We start from the raw sequence: 21,709 nt of genomic DNA on the forward strand, positions 1-21,709 counted from the left end.
ATTCCTCCGGTCAGCTCGCAGTATCAGCAGCGCGAGCTCCAGTCGGAGGCCGATATCCTGTTAAGGAAAAGGGCGATAGAAGACGTACCTCCGTCTCAAAGAGGAAGAGGTCTGTACTTTCGGTTCTTTCTGGTCCGCAAGAAGGACAAGAACCCAGGCCCATTCTGGACTTGCGACAGGCAATCAAGTGGATTCGCAGAGAAAAGTTTTGCATGCTGTCGTTGCAACAGATTTATCCTCAGTTGCAACAGGGAGACTGGCTATGTGCAATAGACCTACAGGATGCGTACTTCCATGTGCCCATTGCACACAAACACAGGAAGTTCCTGCGATTTCAAGTCGGCACCAATCACTATCAATACACGGTACTTCCATTCGGGCTGAAGTCTGCGCCCAGGACTTTCTTGAAGTGCATGGTAGTGGTAGCGGCACACCTGCGGAAGAACAAGGTGTTTGTCTACCCGTACCTGGACGATTGGTCGATCAAGGCCTCCTCCTTCTCGGAAGCTCAAGCGCACTTCCAGAAGACGTGCGTTCTATTGAACAAGCTGGGGTTGCACATCAACATGTCCAAGTCTGTCCCGACTCCGGTCCAGTGCATTCAGTACTTGGGAGCCACCATCGATACGATGTCAGCAAGCGTGTCTCCTTCGGAGGAGCGACGATTATCACTCCTTCGGAAGGCTCAGGCTCTTTTGACCACTCCATCTACGACAGTGAGGACGGTGTCTTCTCTACTGGGATCGATGGCCTCTTGTATCTTCCTTTCGCCACATGCGCGGCTGCACATGAGACCGCTGCAGGAGTGCTTGGAAGATCAGTGGGACCAGAGGAGAGGATCGTGGGACGACAAGATACAACTGTCTCTGCATGCTCTTCAGTCGCTGAAGTGGTGGTGTTCAGCGGAGAATCTCCTCAGAGGGGTTCCCTTCCACAAGGACATTCCCACTCAGACTATCGTGACGGATGCTTCTCTCCAGGGATGGGGAGCGCACTCCGGAGACTTACAGATTCAAGGGACGTGGTCCCCGACGGAGTCCACGTACCACATCAATTTCCTGGAACTCAGAGCTGTTCACTTGGCACTGAAGGCTTTTCATCCGTCCTTCCAGACCAACTCTCTGCTTGTACAGACGGACAATACGACCACGATGTATTACCTCAACAAGCAGGGGGGCTCGAGATCACGCACCCTGTCGCAGGAGGCGCAGGCGATCTGGCACTGGCTTCTGGCCCGAGGACTGACGATAACGGCCACCCATCTGCCAGGTGTGCAGAATGTTCAGGCAGACGCACTGAGCAGACTGATTCAGGAAAACCACGAATGGGTCATAAACGACGAAGTACTAGGAGAAGTATTCGCAAGGTGGGGAACTCCAGACGTAGATCTGTTCGCCACCGCAGAAAACAGCAAATGCCGAGACTCCGCCTCCAGGTACTACCAGCTGGGGAATGCGTTATGGATCAACTGGTCGAATAGCTTTCTGTACGCTTTTCCACCCATTCCCCTGATTCCGACGGTTCTCATCAAGCTGTCCCAGTCCAGGGCGCGGATGATACTGATTGCCCCGGAATGGCCCAGACAGTGGTGGTTCACGGACCTGCTTCACCGGTCACTCCTTCCTCACATGAAGCTGCCGTGCAGGCCGGACCTTCTCACGAAGTTCGGGGGGCGGATGTTGCACCCCAACCTCTCGTCTTTGAGTTTGGCGGCATGGCTCCTGAGATAGTGCAATATGGCCATCTGAATCTCCCAGAAGATTGCATGGACATTTTGAAGGAGGCTAAGCGACCTTCCACTAGGACTTCTTCTGCTTACAAGTGGAAGAGGTTTTGTATCTGGTGCAAGTCCAGGAACTATGACCCGACGACGTGTAAGGAAGATGTCATCCTTCCATACCTTCTGCATCTGGCGCAGTCTGGCCTTAATGTCCATTCCATTAAGGTCCATCTGGCTGCATTGACTGCCTACAGGAAATGCCCTTCACAGACTTCCTTCTTCCAGATCCCTGTGATCAAAGATTTTTTGGAAGGCTTGAAGAAAGTGTTCCCTCCTGTCAGGCTTCCTTCGCCTTCATGGGAATTGAATGTGGTGCTGTCCAGGTTGATGAAGGAGCCTTTTGAATTCATAAGGCTTCGTTGCAGCACCTGTCCTGGAAAGTGGTGTTCCTCGTGGCCATTACATCGGCCCGCAGGGTGAGTGAAATTCAGGCGTTGTGTTGCCAAGAACCTTATACTGTGTTTCATGCTGCTAAGGTTGTTATGTGTACTCACCCGAAGTTTCTTCCCAAGGTTATTTCTGATTTTCATGTCAACCAGACTACAACTTTGCCTACGTTTTTTCAGAATCCTTCATCTCCAGAGGAAAGGTCTTTACATTCCCTGGATGTTCGGAGGGTGTTGAAATTTTATCTGGATAAAACCAAAGATATTCGTAGGTCGGACCAATTGTTTATCAATTATGGATCAGTCAGGACAGGTCTTGCTACCTCTAAGCAGTCCATCTCGAGGTGGATTGTGTCCTGCATACAATTGTGTTACCAAAAGGCTAATAAGACCTTAGGGGGGCAAACCTAAGGCTCATTCCACCAGGGGCAAAGCTGCCACAATGGCTTTGCTTCGTAATGTTCCCATTGCAGAAATCTGCAAGGCGGCCACTTGGAAGTCGGTCCATACCTTTGCTAAACATTACTGCCTGGACCCTGATGCCAGGGCAGACGCTCAGGTTGGGCAGGCTTCGCTGCGAAATCTGTTCGCACAATAGTGGTGTTATTTCTCGTTTCTCCACCGCCGCTTTGGTGTGGGGATGGGCTTGCCATTCTATTCACTAGATTATGAATATACCCAGAGATCCCCTACTACAGAAGGAGTAATTTCTGTCCTGTAACTCCAGTTCTGTAGTAGGGGTATCTCTGTTATAGTCATAAGCGCCTGCCCTCCTCCCCGGTGGAGAGAGATATTCATGTACGGAATGCTACAGGTCTGGCGTGTTACGCCTTCAAAAAGAACTGAAAGTAAATGGGACCTGCAGTGCATTCTGGGATACTGTGAAGTTCTGGAAGGTTCTCTTAAAGGCACAGTATCCTATTCTGAGCCACATAATGGCAGCCTATGGGGCTTGTCTGTCCAGGTTCTCCTCTCTATCATTCCAGAGGGTGTTTGCTGTTAAAGCAAGGGAAATCTGTACAGGCTTTGCTGTTTTGTGGATTTTGTGGTGGAATTTCTAGTTGAAGTACTGGACAGTGTAGCTTTTATAGGCTGCATTATCTGTCTTAAAATTCTCTCTTAAGTGTCTGTGCAGTTCTGCATTTTTTTCGACACTTTAAGAGATTATTTTTGATTGCTCCGGGGTCCACGCACATGGGCGGGACTATTCACTAGATTATGACTATAACAGAGATACCCCTACTACAGAACTGGAGTTACAGGACAGAAACTACTCCTTTTATTATTTGTTGAGCGCTGACCATGTTGTATGAAGCGCAGTATAATATCAACGTCCATAAATGCAATGGGAGCGACCCCCAGTCCAAAGGGACAGGGCTCCGCGTAAGACAGTCAAGTCATAAATGATTCCCTTTGTAACGCCCTTGGGCATAAACGCGCTATATTAATAAAATTAACATAACATAACAACCACTGGTCTTCCACCAGCTCTACACATGGACACCCACACAGCAAGCACTCATAACCCCAATCCTGAATGAGCCAGATACTACAAGGTTAACTAAAAATGTTTGTCGCAAACTTTTTTTAAAAAACAGTCCATATAGCAAATATCATTGCAGACTTTCAAAAGCTTAAAATCAATTCAATATAAGAGGTAGACACAAAATTCTTTAAAGATGCATAGCAAATGCACAAAATCAATAATTTAAAAGAGAGAAAACATACAAGAGAATTACAGAGGTCATTGATGTGAGCTAGTTTGTAGGATTCAATAAAAAAAAAAACACAACTCCTTTTCTAACATATTCTTCTGTTCCTCAAACTTGGCACAGCAGGGGAATTAGCCCAGCGTGCGAGCGTTCCAACGGTCATGACGAGCTCAGCTCGTCATGAGCACATGAGCACCCTGGCTTATGACGAGCTGAGCTCGTCATGAGCGTCAAAGGGGTTAAAGGCCTCATAAAGATGGCAGTGATATGTGCATGCGGTTCTATTACACAGGGAAAGGGATTCGCCTTTTCAAAGTAAGAAATCCAGGAAAACAAATATCCCAGTACAAAAGGATTATTTTCTGGTCTCTGTAAGTATGTATTAAAACCCACGAAGCCACTGGTCTTTGTCTTAAAATACAACACTGAAAACAGTGCATGAACGCAATTCCAATTTCTCACCACATTATTATATATTATTCTGCGTTCCCCTTTTAATATTTGTAGGGGGGTCTGAAAATGTATTGAGCCTAATTAAGTCAAATTCCACAACAATTAATCCAAACTGACATTTAGTGCTATATTTTGCCTCGAAATCAGGTCCATTATGACGGCAGTACCCATTTCGTGCTTAAACATTTTTTTGACTGAAAAGCCTAAAAAAACACCCAACTGCTGTTCGATTTTTTTCAGTCGTTTGTGTCGTTTCCGTGACGTAATTGTGGTAACAAGACAAACGCGAAATTCTGAAAAGTATGCATGCTTATGCCAATGTACAGGGAATTTCGCCCAGGCATAATTTTAACGCTTTCGTGTTGTGCTTCTTTTGAAAGCGGGTAGGTCTCGGTTTGTTTATATTCTCCTTTACCTGTATTGATTATTCCTTTTTTAAAGCCATCTTTCTTCTGTTCGTTTCTTCGCTCAAACTTCGCTGAAGTGTCCCGAGTCCCTAAACTGCTCCATTTTTACGCTTTGAACAACTCAATTCATGTCCACCTTCACGTCACGGACAAGCGTCGTTTGAATCAATTAACCACTTGCCGTAAAGCTTTATTGCAAGAAAGGTGGGTGCCTGGATTTAAATTTGGGCACCCCACTGATTTTTACCTTACAGCCTACAGAAACCCAAAGAAACTGCCAGATCGAATTACGTGTTAGCCAGAGAACTTCATGTCGTCAGGTTTCAGCATTGGGAATTCATTTAGTAACATGGTGCATTCTGGGGTCTGTAGTTCTGGTTTACATCAACTGACTCAACTCTAGGTAATGGTTTGATTACACATACCTGCCAACTTGAAGAACAATGTCACAGTGTGAGGAGGGGGCGGGCCTCGTGCCGAGAAGTGCCTACCAGACACTTTTGCATCCCACCATGCCCCAAAGACCCCTTCTACCCACCCCCTTTTAAAAAAAATGCTGTGGCTGTAACTGATGTCCTGGGTGTTTTCACACCCCTTAATGGATGTCAACAGTTCAAAGCCTCTCAAACGAGCTGGAAAACCCCAATTTACAGTGGTTTTGGTTCATTTCCCTGCCACAGTGCGATATCGGCTCCTCACTGGAGACTGTGTGAAGGGAGCAGATATCATGTCCCACTGTGGCACCGTGTGAGTTGGCAAGTATGGTTTATAGCTAGAAATTGTAACAGGAGTCCCTGACGATATGGGTGCCTTCTTTTAATCAAATTCGACACACTTTAAAAACTATCTATATTTGTAATAAAGATAGCCATCTAGTGCGTCCTTGAAGGTCGAGAACCAAAGGGCCAACATCTACAAATTCAAATAATTTCATTACCTAACTAGTTAAAATTGTTTATATATATATATATATATATATATATATATATATATATATATATATATATATATATATATATATATATTTTCAACAATGCTCGCTCCAACCGCAACTTCCAGCCTGATTCGCACAGAAGACGAGGCAGACCCAATTTGGTGCTTTAACTTTTATTTCTTAAAACGCCACCAAAATCCTATATATATACGCTCCCCTCGTTTTCTGAAGTAAGGAAAGCACTCAAAAGGGCGAGTTCAAAGATTTATTGCGAACTCACAGTTGTCGGTTACCAGACGCGTTTCGGCGTTAGGCCTTCTTCGATGGTTCAAATTCGCGCCTGAAACTGCCATTTTTTATTTACATCACAATTCGGCCGACATACAACATAGAGGACTACATTTTTTGCATGAGCGCCATCTTAGCATGTGTCTGTCCCATTACAAATAATGTTTTTGCACACTCCCCACTTTTATTGGTTTAGCGCATCATACTCTGTCAGATCGACATGGAAGATACCACTACTACATTTATGGCACTGTTCCAGACTTTCATAACGCCCTGGATGGGTATAGTCTCTCTCATTATGTAGGGTATAAATGTTCAATACAATCCTGTATGGATACTTTTCTAGTACACCATTGCTCAGTTACACAGATCAATAATTGCATACACAACAATTAATTCATACTTAGTTAATACATATTCCTTATTCCTTTCATCTATTTTTCTGTGTATATATATATATATATATATACATATACATATATACACACACACATAAACATTCTTCCTACAAACGCGCCACTTCCACTCTAAGGATTGGATTTAATTTCCGCAACTGCTGTACTGTTCATAATCGGACTGCTGCTTTCCACCAAACAGACCACACAAGACGCCACCACTTTGGGAAACTGACATTATCCGAATCGCGAATCTAAACCTCAGACGCTTTTTCACAATGGATGTGCAGAATAAATGAAAGGCAAGCGTCCATTTTTTGGTCCATAAATTTCTATCGTAAACGGGAGGCCCGTGAGATGTAGGGGAGAGGGGGGAAAGGTAAAACGAGCATGATATGAAGTGCTATACAGATGCAGCTAGAATGCAGTGCAGCGCTTTACCATCTATGTATATTGTTGCAAACAATACAAGTCTGGCGCTCACATCGCTGTCCGCTAACATGCCTCGCCGCACACAGCGCTGTCCGCTAACGTGCCTCGCTGCCTCGCCAGAGGTATAAAGCGATAAAACAAGGGAAAGTGGGGGAGCGCCATGCGCGCGTTGTAGGCGCGCCGTGAGCGTGCACATCGGCGTGGCCTGCGGCTCGTGCCCAGTACCGGTGGCGCCTGCAGACTTCGCCATACTCGAATGGGTGCTGCGCAGCTCATGCGGCCCAGGAAGGGGGCCGCCAGGGCGCCCAGGGCAGCTGAGTTTGTATTCCTAGCTGCTCTTGCGCGGTTTGGAGAGGACTCGGAGGTAAGAACCCCAGAGATGCTGCTGCTGATCAGGGGTGTTGTGGGTACTTGTGAATGCTGCCAAGGTGTGCTGTGATTGCCGGAGAGGAGCACTTACTTCGGTGTCCGTTGCCCGTCCGGCAATGGGAGGCTACCATAGCCTCGGTCATTGACCCCTGTTACGTCTGACACTTTCAGCAGCCATTGACACCTGCTTTTATTACAGAGACCAATTTGAAAAGCTGTCTCTGTGGAGCCGACGGGGGGGAAGGGAAAGTGAAAGTAATGCTGCATGAGGCATGCGAGGACGGAAGGGGGACAGAAGATGTGCACACCGCGTGGCTGTACGTGCGTGTGCACCAGCTCCAATCGCCCTGCGGCTGCCCATCTCCTGTCCCACTTCCGAGGTAAGTCAGCAACAATAGATCTCGCTGACGACAGCGCTTTCGCGCCTCGTTCGCCAGGCTCGACCTAAAGAAGGAAAGAAATCCAGGATTCTGTAGAAAGAAGTTTAAAAAAGTCTGGCAGTGTCCAATGTTATTACAAATATTGTATTTACATCCTATTAAAATCAATTGGGGATGTTTCTCAGCCCCAGATGGTGCTATCACTCCTTAGTTTTCTTCCTGTATTTTATTTCTATCCGATATTGTTTTCAAATCCTATTTGTTTGACCTACAAATGAAAGTCCTTTTATTCATTGAAGATACAATAGTGTTTGGATACTAATATTTATAACAACTTCAGTGCTGGACAGAACAAACTGATCACCACATAAGCTTGGTAGTACAGTGGATGTAATCTTTTCATCCAACGCATTGATTGACAAACCATATCAGCAGGTTTTGAAATAAAAAAAAAAAATTATGAAAGGACATGAGGGAAGTTTCGAAAATGGTGCTTAAAAACAGTGGTAGGATGGTTCCTGGCATTGGGCAGTTCCTCCTACCCCATAACAGGGCTAACAGTCTCTCTACCCCCATGGACACAGGTTGAGGGCGGATGGGTTACCACTAATCTACCTCCCCACGGGGTCATAAAGCCACCAGGGGAAAAATGATGGTTAAAAAAAGGCAAGGCGCTCTACCCTGCCATTGGACCATGCTCTATTCCAAAACTGCCACTACAGTTTTTCTGCCTTACTCGGGGTTTCATTGGAGTTGTTTATCCCCAGTCTTCCCCATGGGAGTTGGAGGCAGAAAGCCCACCAGCCCCAAAGGATAGTATTTGAAGAAAAAAAAACAAAAGTACCAAAACACGGTGTGGGCGACCCGTCGGGCATTTGGCTGTACTCCCACCTCATAATGGCCCAGCAGCCTCTCTGCAACCTCAGAACATGACAATCCTAATTTCCCCAAGGAAATTGCAGAAACAGATCTACGCTTTTGCTGTTATCTGATGTATGCTCAATGAGAGAGACAAGAAATACACAAATTGGCATTTCAAACTTTTATTGAAACAGTTGGATTCTTGAGTAAAATATGCTCGCTGCAATGATTAGTAGAAGGAAACGGAGCATTGTAACTAGCATTATTACAAGAATGGTGAGAGGCCAATAATTCAACCATTAAATTATTGCATTTATTATATGAATGCATAGAATTGTACTCCTACCTAGCACTACCTATCCTAGAGAGCATAGGGTGTATGCGGTTCTGGTTGGAATGGTATAACTCCCCATTTACCTGTGTGCCTGTTTTATCCGGAAGCCAGTCTGGCGTAGAACAGGCCGCCGTCCCTCGCAGGGTAGTGAATAGATCCAGCCAGGCTGGAATTCAGGCACAGGGTGACCACGACAATCCATAGAAATGCTCCTCTGCTGACCAAAGGCTTAGGGCAGTTCATATTATGAAAACGGGACCCATTCGCTCTGTGCCTGAGTTCAGATCCGTCTATCATTGTTGAGTCTAACAATTCAGAGCTGTCACTGAACAGACAACAATATGCAAGGGCAGTTTGCACCATACACGTGGGCAAAATTCATACAAGGGATATGAGAGGCAACATGTAAATGCAGTAGATAACAAGGTCTAAGTTTTGAAAATATTTAGTCCACGTTGCTGTTTGTAGCCTTGATGTGTCTTTATTGCACAAATGTTGGCCTCGCAAGAAACTGACGCCGCTGAACACGGATCGCGCACTCATCGCTATTAACAACTAACCATTACCTCTTACACGGACATCGCGGCAGAGACCGAGATCTGTGGTCGCTGACCCAATTGGACCATTGGTTACCCTTACTTTGAGGTTACTTCTTATTCCTTCGTCGTGACACGAACCAGAAACACTTGCGGATCACACTTTATGACCTTGGCGAGAGAGCAACACCCTGCAATCGCCCTGAAGAAGCCCATGTTTTGGCGAAATGCGTTGGCTGTGCATTTTTGAAAGCTCAACATTTGTGCAATAAAGACCCATCAAGGCTACAAACAGCAACGTGGACTGAATTTTTTCAAAACGTAGACCTTGTTATCTACTGTATTTCCATGTTGCCTCTCATACCCCTTGTATGAATGTTTAAATGTATGGTCATGTGGCAGCTGGCCATTTGAGGTGGGCAATATTCCAGAAGGGTAGTGACTAGACTGGGTAGTGCAATCCTTCTGGAAACCTGGCCACCTCTTCCATTAGTTTTTGCACAAAATGTACAATGGTATTATAATGTGCCTAGGAAGAAATGCATTTGTCAGGAAAACATTTTCTGAGTACACTATCTCATGCGAGCACGCTGCAAAATGTGCTAGTAGTCCTCGTCTAAAAAGATGTGAAGTTTAAATGTGAACATGTTAAAATGGGAGCATTTGTGCACGAGAACTATTAACCACACAACAATCCTATTTGAATCAAATTCTTAGCTGCCTTCGAGTGTTGGATTGGAAAGGTATGGCCTTTGTTCGTTTAGGACAAAGGGTAGTATTGTTTCAGTAATAAGCAAACATTCTTATTGTTCACAATTACTTTTGGTCAGCTCACAAACTGTAGGCTGTCTGTCACTCCTGCACTCTTAAAAAGGCTGATTGTAGACAAGTGGCAGTTCGGTTCTTTTAATATGAGCCTGCTGCCAATCTGCTGTCATTTCATTTTTTTCCCTTTAAGAGGGCAGATGTAAAAAAAAAGGCTTAGTCAAGTTGGTGTCATTTACTATTCGGTTAATTTTAAAAAGGAAGCTATACATTAGACTGGTGAGAGATTTTTTGGAAATAAATTTCTCTTTAGAAAATTAATTCTGGATAGCACACCTAGGCTTAGATACTCTGGTGTTTATGAAACTAATGAAGCTGACCCTTATGGCGAACTTGAATTACAAAGGGAAATTTGACTCTTGTGTGTTGTTTCTTTAGCTATATAGTGATGGAACTCATGGATGCCAACCTCTGCCAAGTCATTCAGATGGAGCTAGACCATGAGCGGATGTCGTACCTTCTCTATCAGATGCTCTGTGGAATTAAACATCTCCATTCAGCTGGGATCATTCATCGGGTTAGTATAACTGTCAGAGGCGTGACTTATCGAATTGTCCGGATGTGAAACCATAACTTTTCTTCTGGGCTTTTAAGAGGAAGCTCGTCCTTGCTGCATGGTAGTTTTAACACATTGTGTAGTAGGGTCTCATATTTACACCCACCCATGGAGGTGCCTTCCCTATTAAAGAGAAGTCCGGGTTTGGATAATACATTTATAGCACCACCACATACTGTGTTTTCCTGCCTTCTAGTGGTAGGTACTAGAATTGAGACTAGTTTAGTTTTTGGAATACTATTGGCATCTATGTAATGAGGCGCTCTTATTGGTTTGAGTTATCTACAGTGCCAAACACCTCCGCTCAGTCCAGCGATTTTTGTCCATTATCTGGTGTTGTCAGTAACAGAAGACTTGAAAACGTCATCGGAAAGCAGAGCACATGTTCAAACATTTGCAGATGCTCTCTGTCTCACAAAGCTGTTATTTCATATGGACTGTCTTTTTATCCTGCAATAACCTATGGAAATTAGACTATAGAGAAGACAGTTTAAATGTCTCAGTCCGTGTTTATCATGGATTAACAAACTGAGAATTTGCCACAGTCAACCTCATGATCAAGACAAAGGTTTTCATCCAGGAAGGTTGTTGATTGCACTCAACCTGTCATTGGCTCACTTCCTTAGGCTTACAATATGTTGTGCTTTCATGATATCCCTTTTAGAGTTCTAGCCACAAATTCTCCCCTTTTGAATATTCCAAAGGTGTCCGAGTGGATCCGGAAACTTTTTTCGTAGTGCCTCTGCATGCCTGAAGGTGGTGCCACGCGGCTCCACACTGATGCTGTTCCACTCTGGAAATGACATGCCTGGCCCGAACGTGCCACTCCCTCATGCTGACATCCATCTATTTCTTTTCGTACCTCTAGATGCTGCTCCTGAGCTCTCTCGCGTCTCAAAGACTGCAGTTTGTCAGATATTTTCAAAATCTTCTACAGTGCACAAGTGATGTCACCCTTGTTAGACGATAGATTTTATGCCCTGTAAAGACTGTTGCAAACCGATGTCTGTGACTGATCCCTACCAGGTATGCCTGCGGTGTCTGGGGTCGGACCACAAGATCTGCGGGGACTGCACGTCGCTGGGACACAAAGGCCATCAAGGAATGCAAGGCAAACTTTGTCACCAAGTACAAGAAGACACCACGCCAGGACTGCTCCCAGTCCCTCTTCAAGTAAAAGGATGGTTGTACCGGCCCCCAGAGTCCACAGGGCTACTCTTGAGGCCGATCTTTGCCGTTGTCCAAATTCTCTAGTAAGCATAATAAAAATAAGCAGTCGAAGCAGAGTTCTGCTCCTTTGTTCTATTCCCACTCCGAGGACTAAGCGAGTGGTCAGTGCCTATGGTCCCTTTCCGGGTCCTGAAGTCAGCAGACTTTGGAGCCGATCCCGTAGCTGCTTCTAACACAACTCTAGTTTCCGTGGCTTTCAGCCATTCCACACCAAATCGAAGAGTTTTTCTTAGCCATGCTCTGGCTCTATGGTTCTTTATGGCTCCCTCTGGTGTGAGCCTCCAGGCCATGCAGAATTGAGGCCTACTGCCTGGATTACAACTGGCGGGTCGCCCTCAGCTCATGTGTGCCAAATCTGTTCTTGGCTGCAAAAACGGCGTCGCCCTCGGTGCCCTTATGCAGTCCAGGCCTGGGTACGTCAACTTCACTGCCCAAAGCGGTGGCCCCGATTTGTCCTTTCTGATTGTACGCCAGGCCGAATTCGTCCAACTTCTCAACATAATGCTACAGAGCTTTCTGTTCCTGCCTTAGGCAGGCAACATTCTTTACGATCCCTACTTGGCACAGAATCCGATCATCCTGATCAAGATAATTAGGTTGCACAGTACTATGCTGATGGCAGTTGATATGAGGAATTTCTAGATGCTAATGGGCTAGATACCTCCAGGAGTCAACCTTTTTTCCCCTCCTTGTCCAATCACGGAAGAATCTGCGTCCAGCACCATGGTTGTAGATGGCGGCCAAAATTCTCGACCTTCATCCACCGCATTGCGAAATGAACATCCTGACTGGAGTCCTGCAACCTGGCCAGACTGTTTCTGAGCCTCTCCTCTCCTTCAATAAGGCATTGATGGATACCCTTCTAGGAACCTGGGAAAACCATGTACTGGCCCTCCAGTTAACTGTCAAATTACCTGGCGTCACTGCCCAGCACCAGGCGACTTGCCCTTCTCTCTCAGCTCCTCTCTCCAGAGAGTCTTGTAGTGCAAGTCTCCAGTAGTAACAAACCCTAACAATATTTCTACCAACTCTCCTGACAGGAAATCTAAGAGTGTGGAGACTTTTGGACAACCACTTTGACTCTGCAGTCCATTAATGCCTCTTGTTTATTGGGCCTTTATAATCACTCCCTCTGGGACTCAGTGGCACAGGTCATACCTGGTGTTGTGGAAAACGTTCACCCTGTTCCCTCACAGGTCTTCCAGGATGGCTAAGATGTGGCCAAGTTCATGATTCATTGTGGCTTGGACACCACATACTCCGTTGGGCAGGCTACAGGTATTAGTGTTGCCATTGGCTGTCCCGCGTGGATTCAATCCACTGGGTTCTCCAGCGTCGTCCAGTTCACCCTTATGGACATGGCATTCAAATTACTTGTTCGGGAAGAAGCTATTCTTTACTGCCATACTATCCCACTCCAACAGGGATCCCAGCAATTTCACTGAGACACAGTGGTGCCTACTGCCAAGGATCCCTCTCCGACTTCTTCCAGATCTCAGATTAGAATGCAAATGATCTTCAGTGGTGGCTACTGGACCGCAAGTGGGTCTGTGTATGACCTCCCCTGTCCCTTCCCCACCCGGAACTGGCAGTGGTGACTGATGCATAGCTTCCAGGTTGGTGCAGCAATCTGGGAGAAGTGAAGATCAGAGACTTCTGGATTTTGGTGGAGTCCCAGCTCCATATTAGCCTTCTGCAGCAGAGGGAAATGTGTTTGGTGCTGAAAGCCTTCCTGTCATTCATAGAGGGGAGGCTAGTACAGGTGCGCACAGACGACACCATGATGTGATACTGCAACAAACTGTGTGCCAGGAGGCCTTGCGCCACTGGAAATGGCTAGACTACCAAGGTATCTTCTTGGCGGCCTCACTGAGTACCAGGGAGGGTGAACGCAACTGCTTAGCGGATCATGATTGGCAGTTACACCTGGAGGTGGCGCAAGATCTCTTCTCTGAATGGGGAGAATCTTGGCTAGATCCATTTGACACCGCCGAGAATGCGCAATGTCGGCACTTCAGTGTGTTGCAATTTTCAAGGCGTTCTTCGCTCTCAGGCACGTTCTACCGCAGGACAGCCAATGGCAACACTAATACCTGTAGCCTGCCTCGCCGTCATATTTTGCGGGTGTTTTCTCTATTTTGTGCTGCCTGTATCGTTTTGCCTTTCTGTTCTGTGCCCTTTATTTTTCCTTTTTTTGTGCCTTGCATTGTTTAGCGCCGCTCTCTGTGCCCCCCCACCCGCTTCCCGCTCCCCGCCGCCTGCGTGCGGCCACGCCCCCTGTTTACTTCTGTGCCCTCCCCGCTCCCACCTCCCAGCTGCTCCGCCCTCCCTCCCACTTGGCCATAAATGGCGACCGTGCAGCGCAGGTGAGTGTGACCTGACCTCAGGACACCCCCGCGCCGCACGGCCACCAGCTGTAGCGTGTGCTCCCCCTCGCTACTGTCCTCCGCCTCGCTGAGCCCGCCCCGTCGACCCCGCCCCTCGCCGTCATATTTTGCGTGTTTTCTCTATTTTGTGCTGCCTGTATCGTTTTGCCTTTCTGTTCTGTGCCCTTTATTTTTCCTTTTTTTGTGCCTTGCATTGTTTAGCGCCGCTCTCTGTGCCCCCCCACCCACTTCCCGCTTCCCGCCGCCTTCGTGCGGCCACGCCCCCTGTTACCTTCTGTGCCCTCCCCGCTCCCACCTCCCAGCTGCTCCGCCCTCCCTCCCACTTGGCCATAAATGGCGACCGTGCAGCGCAGGTGAGTGTGACCTGACCTCAGGACACCCCCGCGCCGCACGGCCACCAGCTGTAGCGTGTGCGTCCCCTCGCTACTGTCCTCAGCCTCGCTGAGCCCGCCCCGTCGACCCCGCCCCTCGCCGTCATATTTTGCGTGTGTTTTCTCTATTTTGTGCTGCCTGTATCGTTTTGCCTTTCTGTTCTGTGCCCTTTATTTTTCCTTTTTTTGTGCCTTGCATTGTTTAGCGCCGCTCTCTGTGCCCCCCACCCGCTTCCCGCCGCCTGCGTGCGGCCACGCCCCCTGTTACCTTCTGTGCCCTCCCCGCTCCCACCTCCCAGCTGCTCCGCCCTCCCTCCCACTTCGCCATAAATGGCGACCGTGCATACGCGCAGCGGGCGCGCCGATTGTGCGCCGAAGGCGCGCCAAAGGTAAGCCCGTCTGCGCCCGTCCACGCCTGGACCGCGCCCAGGGCCAGGACCCCTGGCCCCCACCGACGGAAGCCGACCCGACGGACCTACGACGCCACCGAACTCAACGCACTCAACACCGGCCGTACCCCGGGTTGCTACCGAGCCACACCGAAACGCACCCACGGACCCTTCAGCTGCCACTCCTGCAAGTTCACCTGCAACCGGACCCACGCTACACCAGCACCCACCAAGCCGAACTCCAGCAGCACCCACCTGAAGTGCATCCTGCTCAACACCCGCTCCGTCCACAGACACGCCGTCGAGCTCTGGAACCTGCTCGACACCACAGCCCCAGACGTTGCCTTCCTCACTGAAACCTGGATGAACGCCTCCTCAGCGCCCGACATCGCCATCGCCATCCCGGACGGCTACAAGATCATCCGGAGGGACCGCGTCAACCAGACCGGAGGAGGCATCGCCATCATCCACAGAAACACCATCCGCATCACGACCAACACCGACGATACCCTCGCACCCACCGAACACCTGCACTTCCAGATCCACGTCAACCCCAAGACCACCCTCAGAGGCACTCTCATCTACAGACCCCCGGGACCACGCACACAATTCAGCGAAGACATCGCCGACTTCATCAGCCCGCACGACCTCCCCTCCGCCGACTACATCCTCCTTGGGGACCTCAACTTCCACCTGGAGAACAACAACGACCGCAACACCACCACCCTGCTGGACAACCTCTCCAACCTCGGACTCAAGCAACTGGTGACCACCCCCACCCACTACGCCGGACACACACTCGACCCGATCTTCTCCTCCTGCAAGGACATCGCCTTCAGCCACGCCACGGGACTCCACTGGACGGACCACAGCTGCGTCCACTTCAGCTTCAGAAGGACCACGCTCCACCATCACCAGCAACAGGTTCCCCGCAGAAGCTGGAACAAGATCACCGCAGACCAGCTCGCTACCTCCCTGAGCAAGAACCCTCCCACCAGCACAACGAACCCCAGCCAAGCGGCCACCAACCTCACGAAATGGATCAGCGACTGCGCAGACGACCTCGCCCCTCTGAAGACCCCGCCGAGCAGACCCGGCAGCAAGAAAGCACCATGGTTTAACGACGAACTCAAGAGCTCCAAGAAGAACTGCAGAGCACTCGAGAAAACCTGGCGCAGAGACCCAACACCGGACAACATGACTGCCCTCAAGCTCGCCACCCGAAAACACCACCAACTGATCCACGCCACCAAGAAAACCGCATTCAAGGAACGACTAGACAACAACGCACACAACAGCAAAGAACTCTTCAACATCGTGAAAGAGCTCTCCAACCCCAACGCCGGAAACAACGACATCACCCCTTCGCAAGACCTCTGCAACTCCCTCGCCTCCTACTTCCACAACAAGATCGCGGACATACACAACAGCTTCAGCACTCAACCGACGCACGCCACGATCGAACCACCCCCCGCGCCTGGACCCCGATCAGCACCGAAGACACCGTTAACACAATGAACTCCATCCACTCCGGATCCCCGACTGACCCCTGCCCTCACCACGTCTTCAACAAGGCCGACGCTGTCATCGCACCCCACCTGCGGGACATCATCAACACCTCCTTCAACACCGCTACCTTCCCGGAGAGCTGGAAGCACGCCGAACTCCGCGCCCTACTTAAGAAGCCATCAGCCGACCCCACCGACCTCAAGAACTACCGCCCCATCTCGCTGCTTCCGTTTCCAGCAAAAGTCATCGAGAAGACCGTCAACAAGCAACTGGCCGCCTTCCTCGAGACGAACGGCTCCCTCGACCTCTCGCAGTCTGGCTTCCGGGCCAACCACAGCACCGAGACCGCCCTGATCGCAGCCACCGATGACATCCGAGCCCTGCTCGACAACGGAGAAACAGCGGCCCTCATCCTCCTGGACCTCTCCGCGGCCTTCGACACCGTCTGCCACCGTACCTTAGTACAGCGCCTCAGCAACGTCGGAATCCAGGAGAAGGCACTGGAGTGGATCATCTCCTTCCTCGCCGGAAGGACACAGAGAGTCCGCCTCCCCCCGTTCAGATCAGAGGCCACCGAAGTCATCTGCGGCGTTCCTCAAGGCTCCTCGCTCAGCCCAACACTCTTCAACGTCTACATGAGCCCCCTCGCAGCCATCGCACGCCAGCACAACCTCAACATCATCTCCTATGCCGACGACACCCAGCTGATCCTCTCCCTCACCAAAGACCCCGCCACCGCCAGAGCCAACCTACACGAAGGGATGACAGACGTTGCCAAGTGGATGATGAACAGTCGCCTGAAACTGAACTCTGACAAGACGGAAGTCCTCATCCTGGGATCTGCACCCTCTGCCTGGGACGACTCCTGGTGGCCCCCCGCCCTGGGCAGCGCACCCAAACCCACAGACCACGCACGCAACCTGGGCTTCATCCTGGACTCATCCCTCTCCATGACCAGACAAGTCCACGCCGTCTCCTCGTCGTGCTTCAACATCCTGCGCATGCTACGTAAGATCTTCCGATGGATCCCCACCAAGACCAGGAAGACGGTCACCCAGGCCCTCGTCACCAGCCGTCTGGACTACGGCAACTCCCTCTACGCCGGAACCACCGCCAAACTCCAGAAGAGACTCCAGCGGATCCAGAACACCTCAGCACGACTCATCCTGGACATCCCCCGCCGCAGCCACATCTCCGGACACCTGAGAGACCTGCACTGGCTCCCGGTCAACAAGAGAATCACCTTCCGTCTCCTCACCCACGCACACAAAGCCCTACACAACCAAGGCCCAGGATACCTCAACAGCCGCCTCAACTTCTACGCTCCCACACGCCAGCTCCGATCGACCTGCCACGCCCTCGCCGCCGTCCCCCGCATCCGAAGAGCCACCACAGGAGGAAGGTCCTTCTCCTACCTGGCCGCCAAGACTTGGAACTCCCTTCCGACCCACCTCCGCCTGACCCAAGACCACCTCGCCTTCAGGAAGCAGCTCAAGACCTGGCTGTTCGAGCAGTAGCGGACCCCCGCCCCCCAGCGCCTTGAGACCCTCCGGGTGAGTAGTGCGCTATATAAATGCTATGATTGATTGATTGATTGAAGTGGAAGTTTGGAATTCGCTGGTACCACTCCCGTCCAGAGTTCTCACGAAGATCAGGGCAGACTGGGCCAAAGTCATTGTGGCTCCAGACTGCGCATGCAGGTATGATATGCAGAAAGTCTTGGGCTTGAGCATTGGTCCTCGGATCAGGAAGCAACTCTGGGAGGATCTGCTGTTAAAGTAGAATGGTTGGGTTCTCCATTCCTCCCTTCACAATCTCCATCTTCATGCATGTAGATTGAGCGGCGACAGCTGAACACCTTTGTCATTCCTCTGTGGGTGGGTAGTGCCATCTTGGCAGCCAGTATTCCCTCAACCAAATTTGTTTGCGCCTGTCTTTGGGGGTTTGGTGCGGTGCTTACCACATTGACCTTCTCCAAATTGTCTGATGTTTTATTTTTTGTGCTATCTCTTGCCTGGCTTGATTAGAGCCCCTCTATTGTTGTCCTTTATGGCTTCTCACTGTCATTACTGTGTTATTAGTTGCCTCCAGTTCAGCATGGCCTATGGGTGAACTTCATGTCTTGTGTGTTCATCCTCTATACACCACCCTTTTTCCCCGACATGCTGGTTCTGTGTGCTAGGCATCCTTTCTCTTGAAAGTTGTGATGCTGTACCACGTCGACCAATCCATCCCTCTGCTGGCGTTCTTTGCTCATCCTCCCCTCTCAGAGGAGGAAAGGCTACATCGCTTGGATCCTGAGAGAGCATTCTGCTTTTACATCAGGTGCATCAAAGATCACTGGGTGGACGATCAGCTCTTTGTAGGGTTTGCTGGAGCAAAGAAAGGCAAGGCTGTGCAGAAATATACCATCTCATGCTGGATCATGCTCTCCATCAAGATCTGCTACATACTGGCAAAGAAGCAACCCCCTGAAGGACTGCTAGCCCATTCCGCCAAAGCTCTTTCCACTGCGTTAGCACATGGCATCTCTGTCCTAGACATCGGACAGGTGTCTATGTGGGCATCCCACCATAGTTCACAAAGCAGTTCTGTCTGGACAGCTAAGTAGGGCACCTTGCCCTTTCTGTATTGCAGAACTCTGTTTTGAGTTCACCCACAACCCTCCTTCCTTAGGTATTGCTTGGTATCTATTCAAAAGGGGAGGTATCTGTAGCTATAAGGCTCTATTAGAAGAGCAAGTTACTTACCTTTGGCAATGCTGTTTCTGAGACTATCTAGCCGTAGATTCCTCACCGACCCTCCCATGCTTCCTTTTCTGTGGTGGGACTCTATCCATTAACAAGATCCTAATTCTGGGAATCTGCACACGGGTCTGCCTTTGGCTCTCCACGTCTGTATGCACAGACAGTCTTGAACGCAACTGACGTCCGCGCACAACAGTGTAGAATTTATATGCCCCCCTCGTCAGTTACGGGGCTAACAGCGTCAGTGGGGAGCTATACAGCACTAACTTCCGTAGAATTGAGGTACTACAAACATGTTTCTGGATCCGGTCTGATGTCTGTGGAATATTCAAAAGGTGTTGAATCTATGGCTAGATAGTCTCTGCCAGAAAGAGCATTACGGAAGGAAATTAACTTGTTCATTTAGCTTCTCCTGTGACTGCTAGATGGATAATGCTGCTCATTGGATAGACCCCCACATTGTTTGAAATCTTTGAAAGCAGAACTCCTGTATTAGCAAGCTTCCTGCTCATCTTTCCTACCAGCCATCTTTTTTTTATACAATTATCCAGACTCTGTTTGCTAGAAGACATGGTTCTTTTTCATTTCAGCATGCACCTGGAATGTTCCGAACCACCCTGCTGTAGCAACCAAGTTGCAGATCCTAAACATTCATAAAACGTGCCTTCACTTTTGTCCTAGCTGCAAAGTTCCGATACCTCGGAGTACTCATCCTATGCTGTTCCAGTCTAAATTATCTCTCCTACTCCATTTAGCCTGTATGACGTCCTGTTTCTGGTCCGCCACCAATATTTAACCTCCATTCTAACTCTCTCCACTGACCTAAGAACACCACAAATTTAAAAAAGTCAATCTTCTACTTCGACCTTGCTGATCTGTAAATTCTAATCCCTCCCTTCACCCTGCCTCTCACACTTAAAAAGAGGGCATACATTGTATGTAATAATGTATCCCATTAATATGGGTGCTGTCTTATCTTTTGTCTAAAGTCATCATCCTACAAGGTGCTCATGATGGTTTGCTACGTACAGCATTTCAGATCCAAACCCTTCTGTGCAGTTAATAAAGAAAATATAGATCGAATATTTGCCATTGAGAAGACACACTGTGTGTAGGTGCGCATGATAATGTGATAGTATGGAAATCCAGCTTGGGATCTGTAACCTAAGAGGGATTGAAGGTGAATGAAATTTAGGATTGAGAGATCCTGGACTCGAAATGGCTAATAATCAATAAGATTAGTCTTTAATATTATAGAGGGTGATTTTCAACTCCTCCTGTGGATGATGCTCCCAAATAAAAACGTTTACCTTTATAGTTTCCAGACCCAAATGCAGAATAATGTCTAGCCTGTCACTCTAGAGGGGTTTCAAGCTCAAACTATTGTTAGAGGTACAAAACTTATTACATGCAGGCCTGCTACCGTAAAAAAAACATAGCAAATTACAGAAACATAAAATACAAATTTGGAGCATTTCATAAGCATTGATTAATCTTATACCTATAGAGGCCTAGGGCATATGTAACTAATTTCCCCTCGTACTGTCCACCAGTGCCTGTTGTATTTTCTTTGTAACATATTTGTTTAAGGCATGTGAGCTGTAGATCACATGCTGTGCATACTCCTGCCATCTAGTGTTGGGTCCGGATGTTTGCAAGTTGTTTTCCTCGAAGAAGTCTTTCCAATCACGAGGTAAGTTGATTCCACCTTTTGGTGATAGTGCACATGGGCATAGACTCCATTGTTAGATTCTTTTTTTCCGCCATCGTGTTTGAATGTGAATTGCTGGGCTCCGATTTAAAACAGTTCTTCTGGTTCCCTTCGGTGCACAATCCACTATACCCGCGTCAGTATTGTTTTGTACGTGTATCCCACTTCTCCGCATATCGTATCGGTCGAAGAAAATTTAAATCAGAAGATTTGTGGTAGGCCGTCTGGCCTAACCACGTCGGTCCACCTCACAGTCGATGGAACGGACTCCATTCAACTCTGCCCTCGATGCCATGCAAAATATCCGTGCACTGACTCGCACAAAGTGTGCAACTTGTGCTTATCTCCAGAGCACCACAAATAAGACTGCGACGCGTGCAGATCCTTTTGATCCAAGAAAACTCTCTGCGATCGTCGGGCTCGACGTCGTGAAATGCAAAGCCAGAACATCGAATACACACTGGACATCTTCAGTGTAGGATCCGAGCAAGAAGAATTTGATGCACAAGGGCCCGAAAAGTAATAGAAAGAGCAGCCCTTATCTATTCCTGAATCGGACTCTGAGATGGAAGAGGACATACCGCAGGGTCAAGGTCCTGTGAGTACCGAACACCTCTTGCCCTGAATTCCAGCTCAAACTAAGCAAAAGGCTTTGGTTCCACCTCTGCCTCCGGGCCAAGGTCGGCACCGAGACGATGTTTCTGACACCTTGGCCCT

The 21,709-nt window shown here is 48.7% G+C and overlaps 1 protein-coding gene across 4 annotated transcripts in view; it reads left to right on the forward strand.

Moving 5' to 3' along the window:
- Positions 1-21,709, forward strand: part of MAPK8 (mitogen-activated protein kinase 8) — a 417,190-nt gene that overhangs the window by 214,824 nt on the left and 180,657 nt on the right. For all 4 annotated transcript variants that reach the window (XM_078642701.1, XM_078642699.1, XM_078642702.1 and 1 more), the window contains exon 6: positions 10,471-10,609. In XM_078642701.1, the coding sequence (XP_078498827.1) occupies positions 10,471-10,609 (139 nt within the window). The remainder of the gene's footprint in view (positions 1-10,470; positions 10,610-21,709) is intronic.

Source organism: Lissotriton helveticus, chromosome 5_1 (genome assembly GCF_964261635.1).
Source record: "Lissotriton helveticus chromosome 5_1, aLisHel1.1, whole genome shotgun sequence".
In the NCBI taxonomy this organism is placed as follows: domain Eukaryota; kingdom Metazoa; phylum Chordata; class Amphibia; order Caudata; family Salamandridae; genus Lissotriton; species Lissotriton helveticus.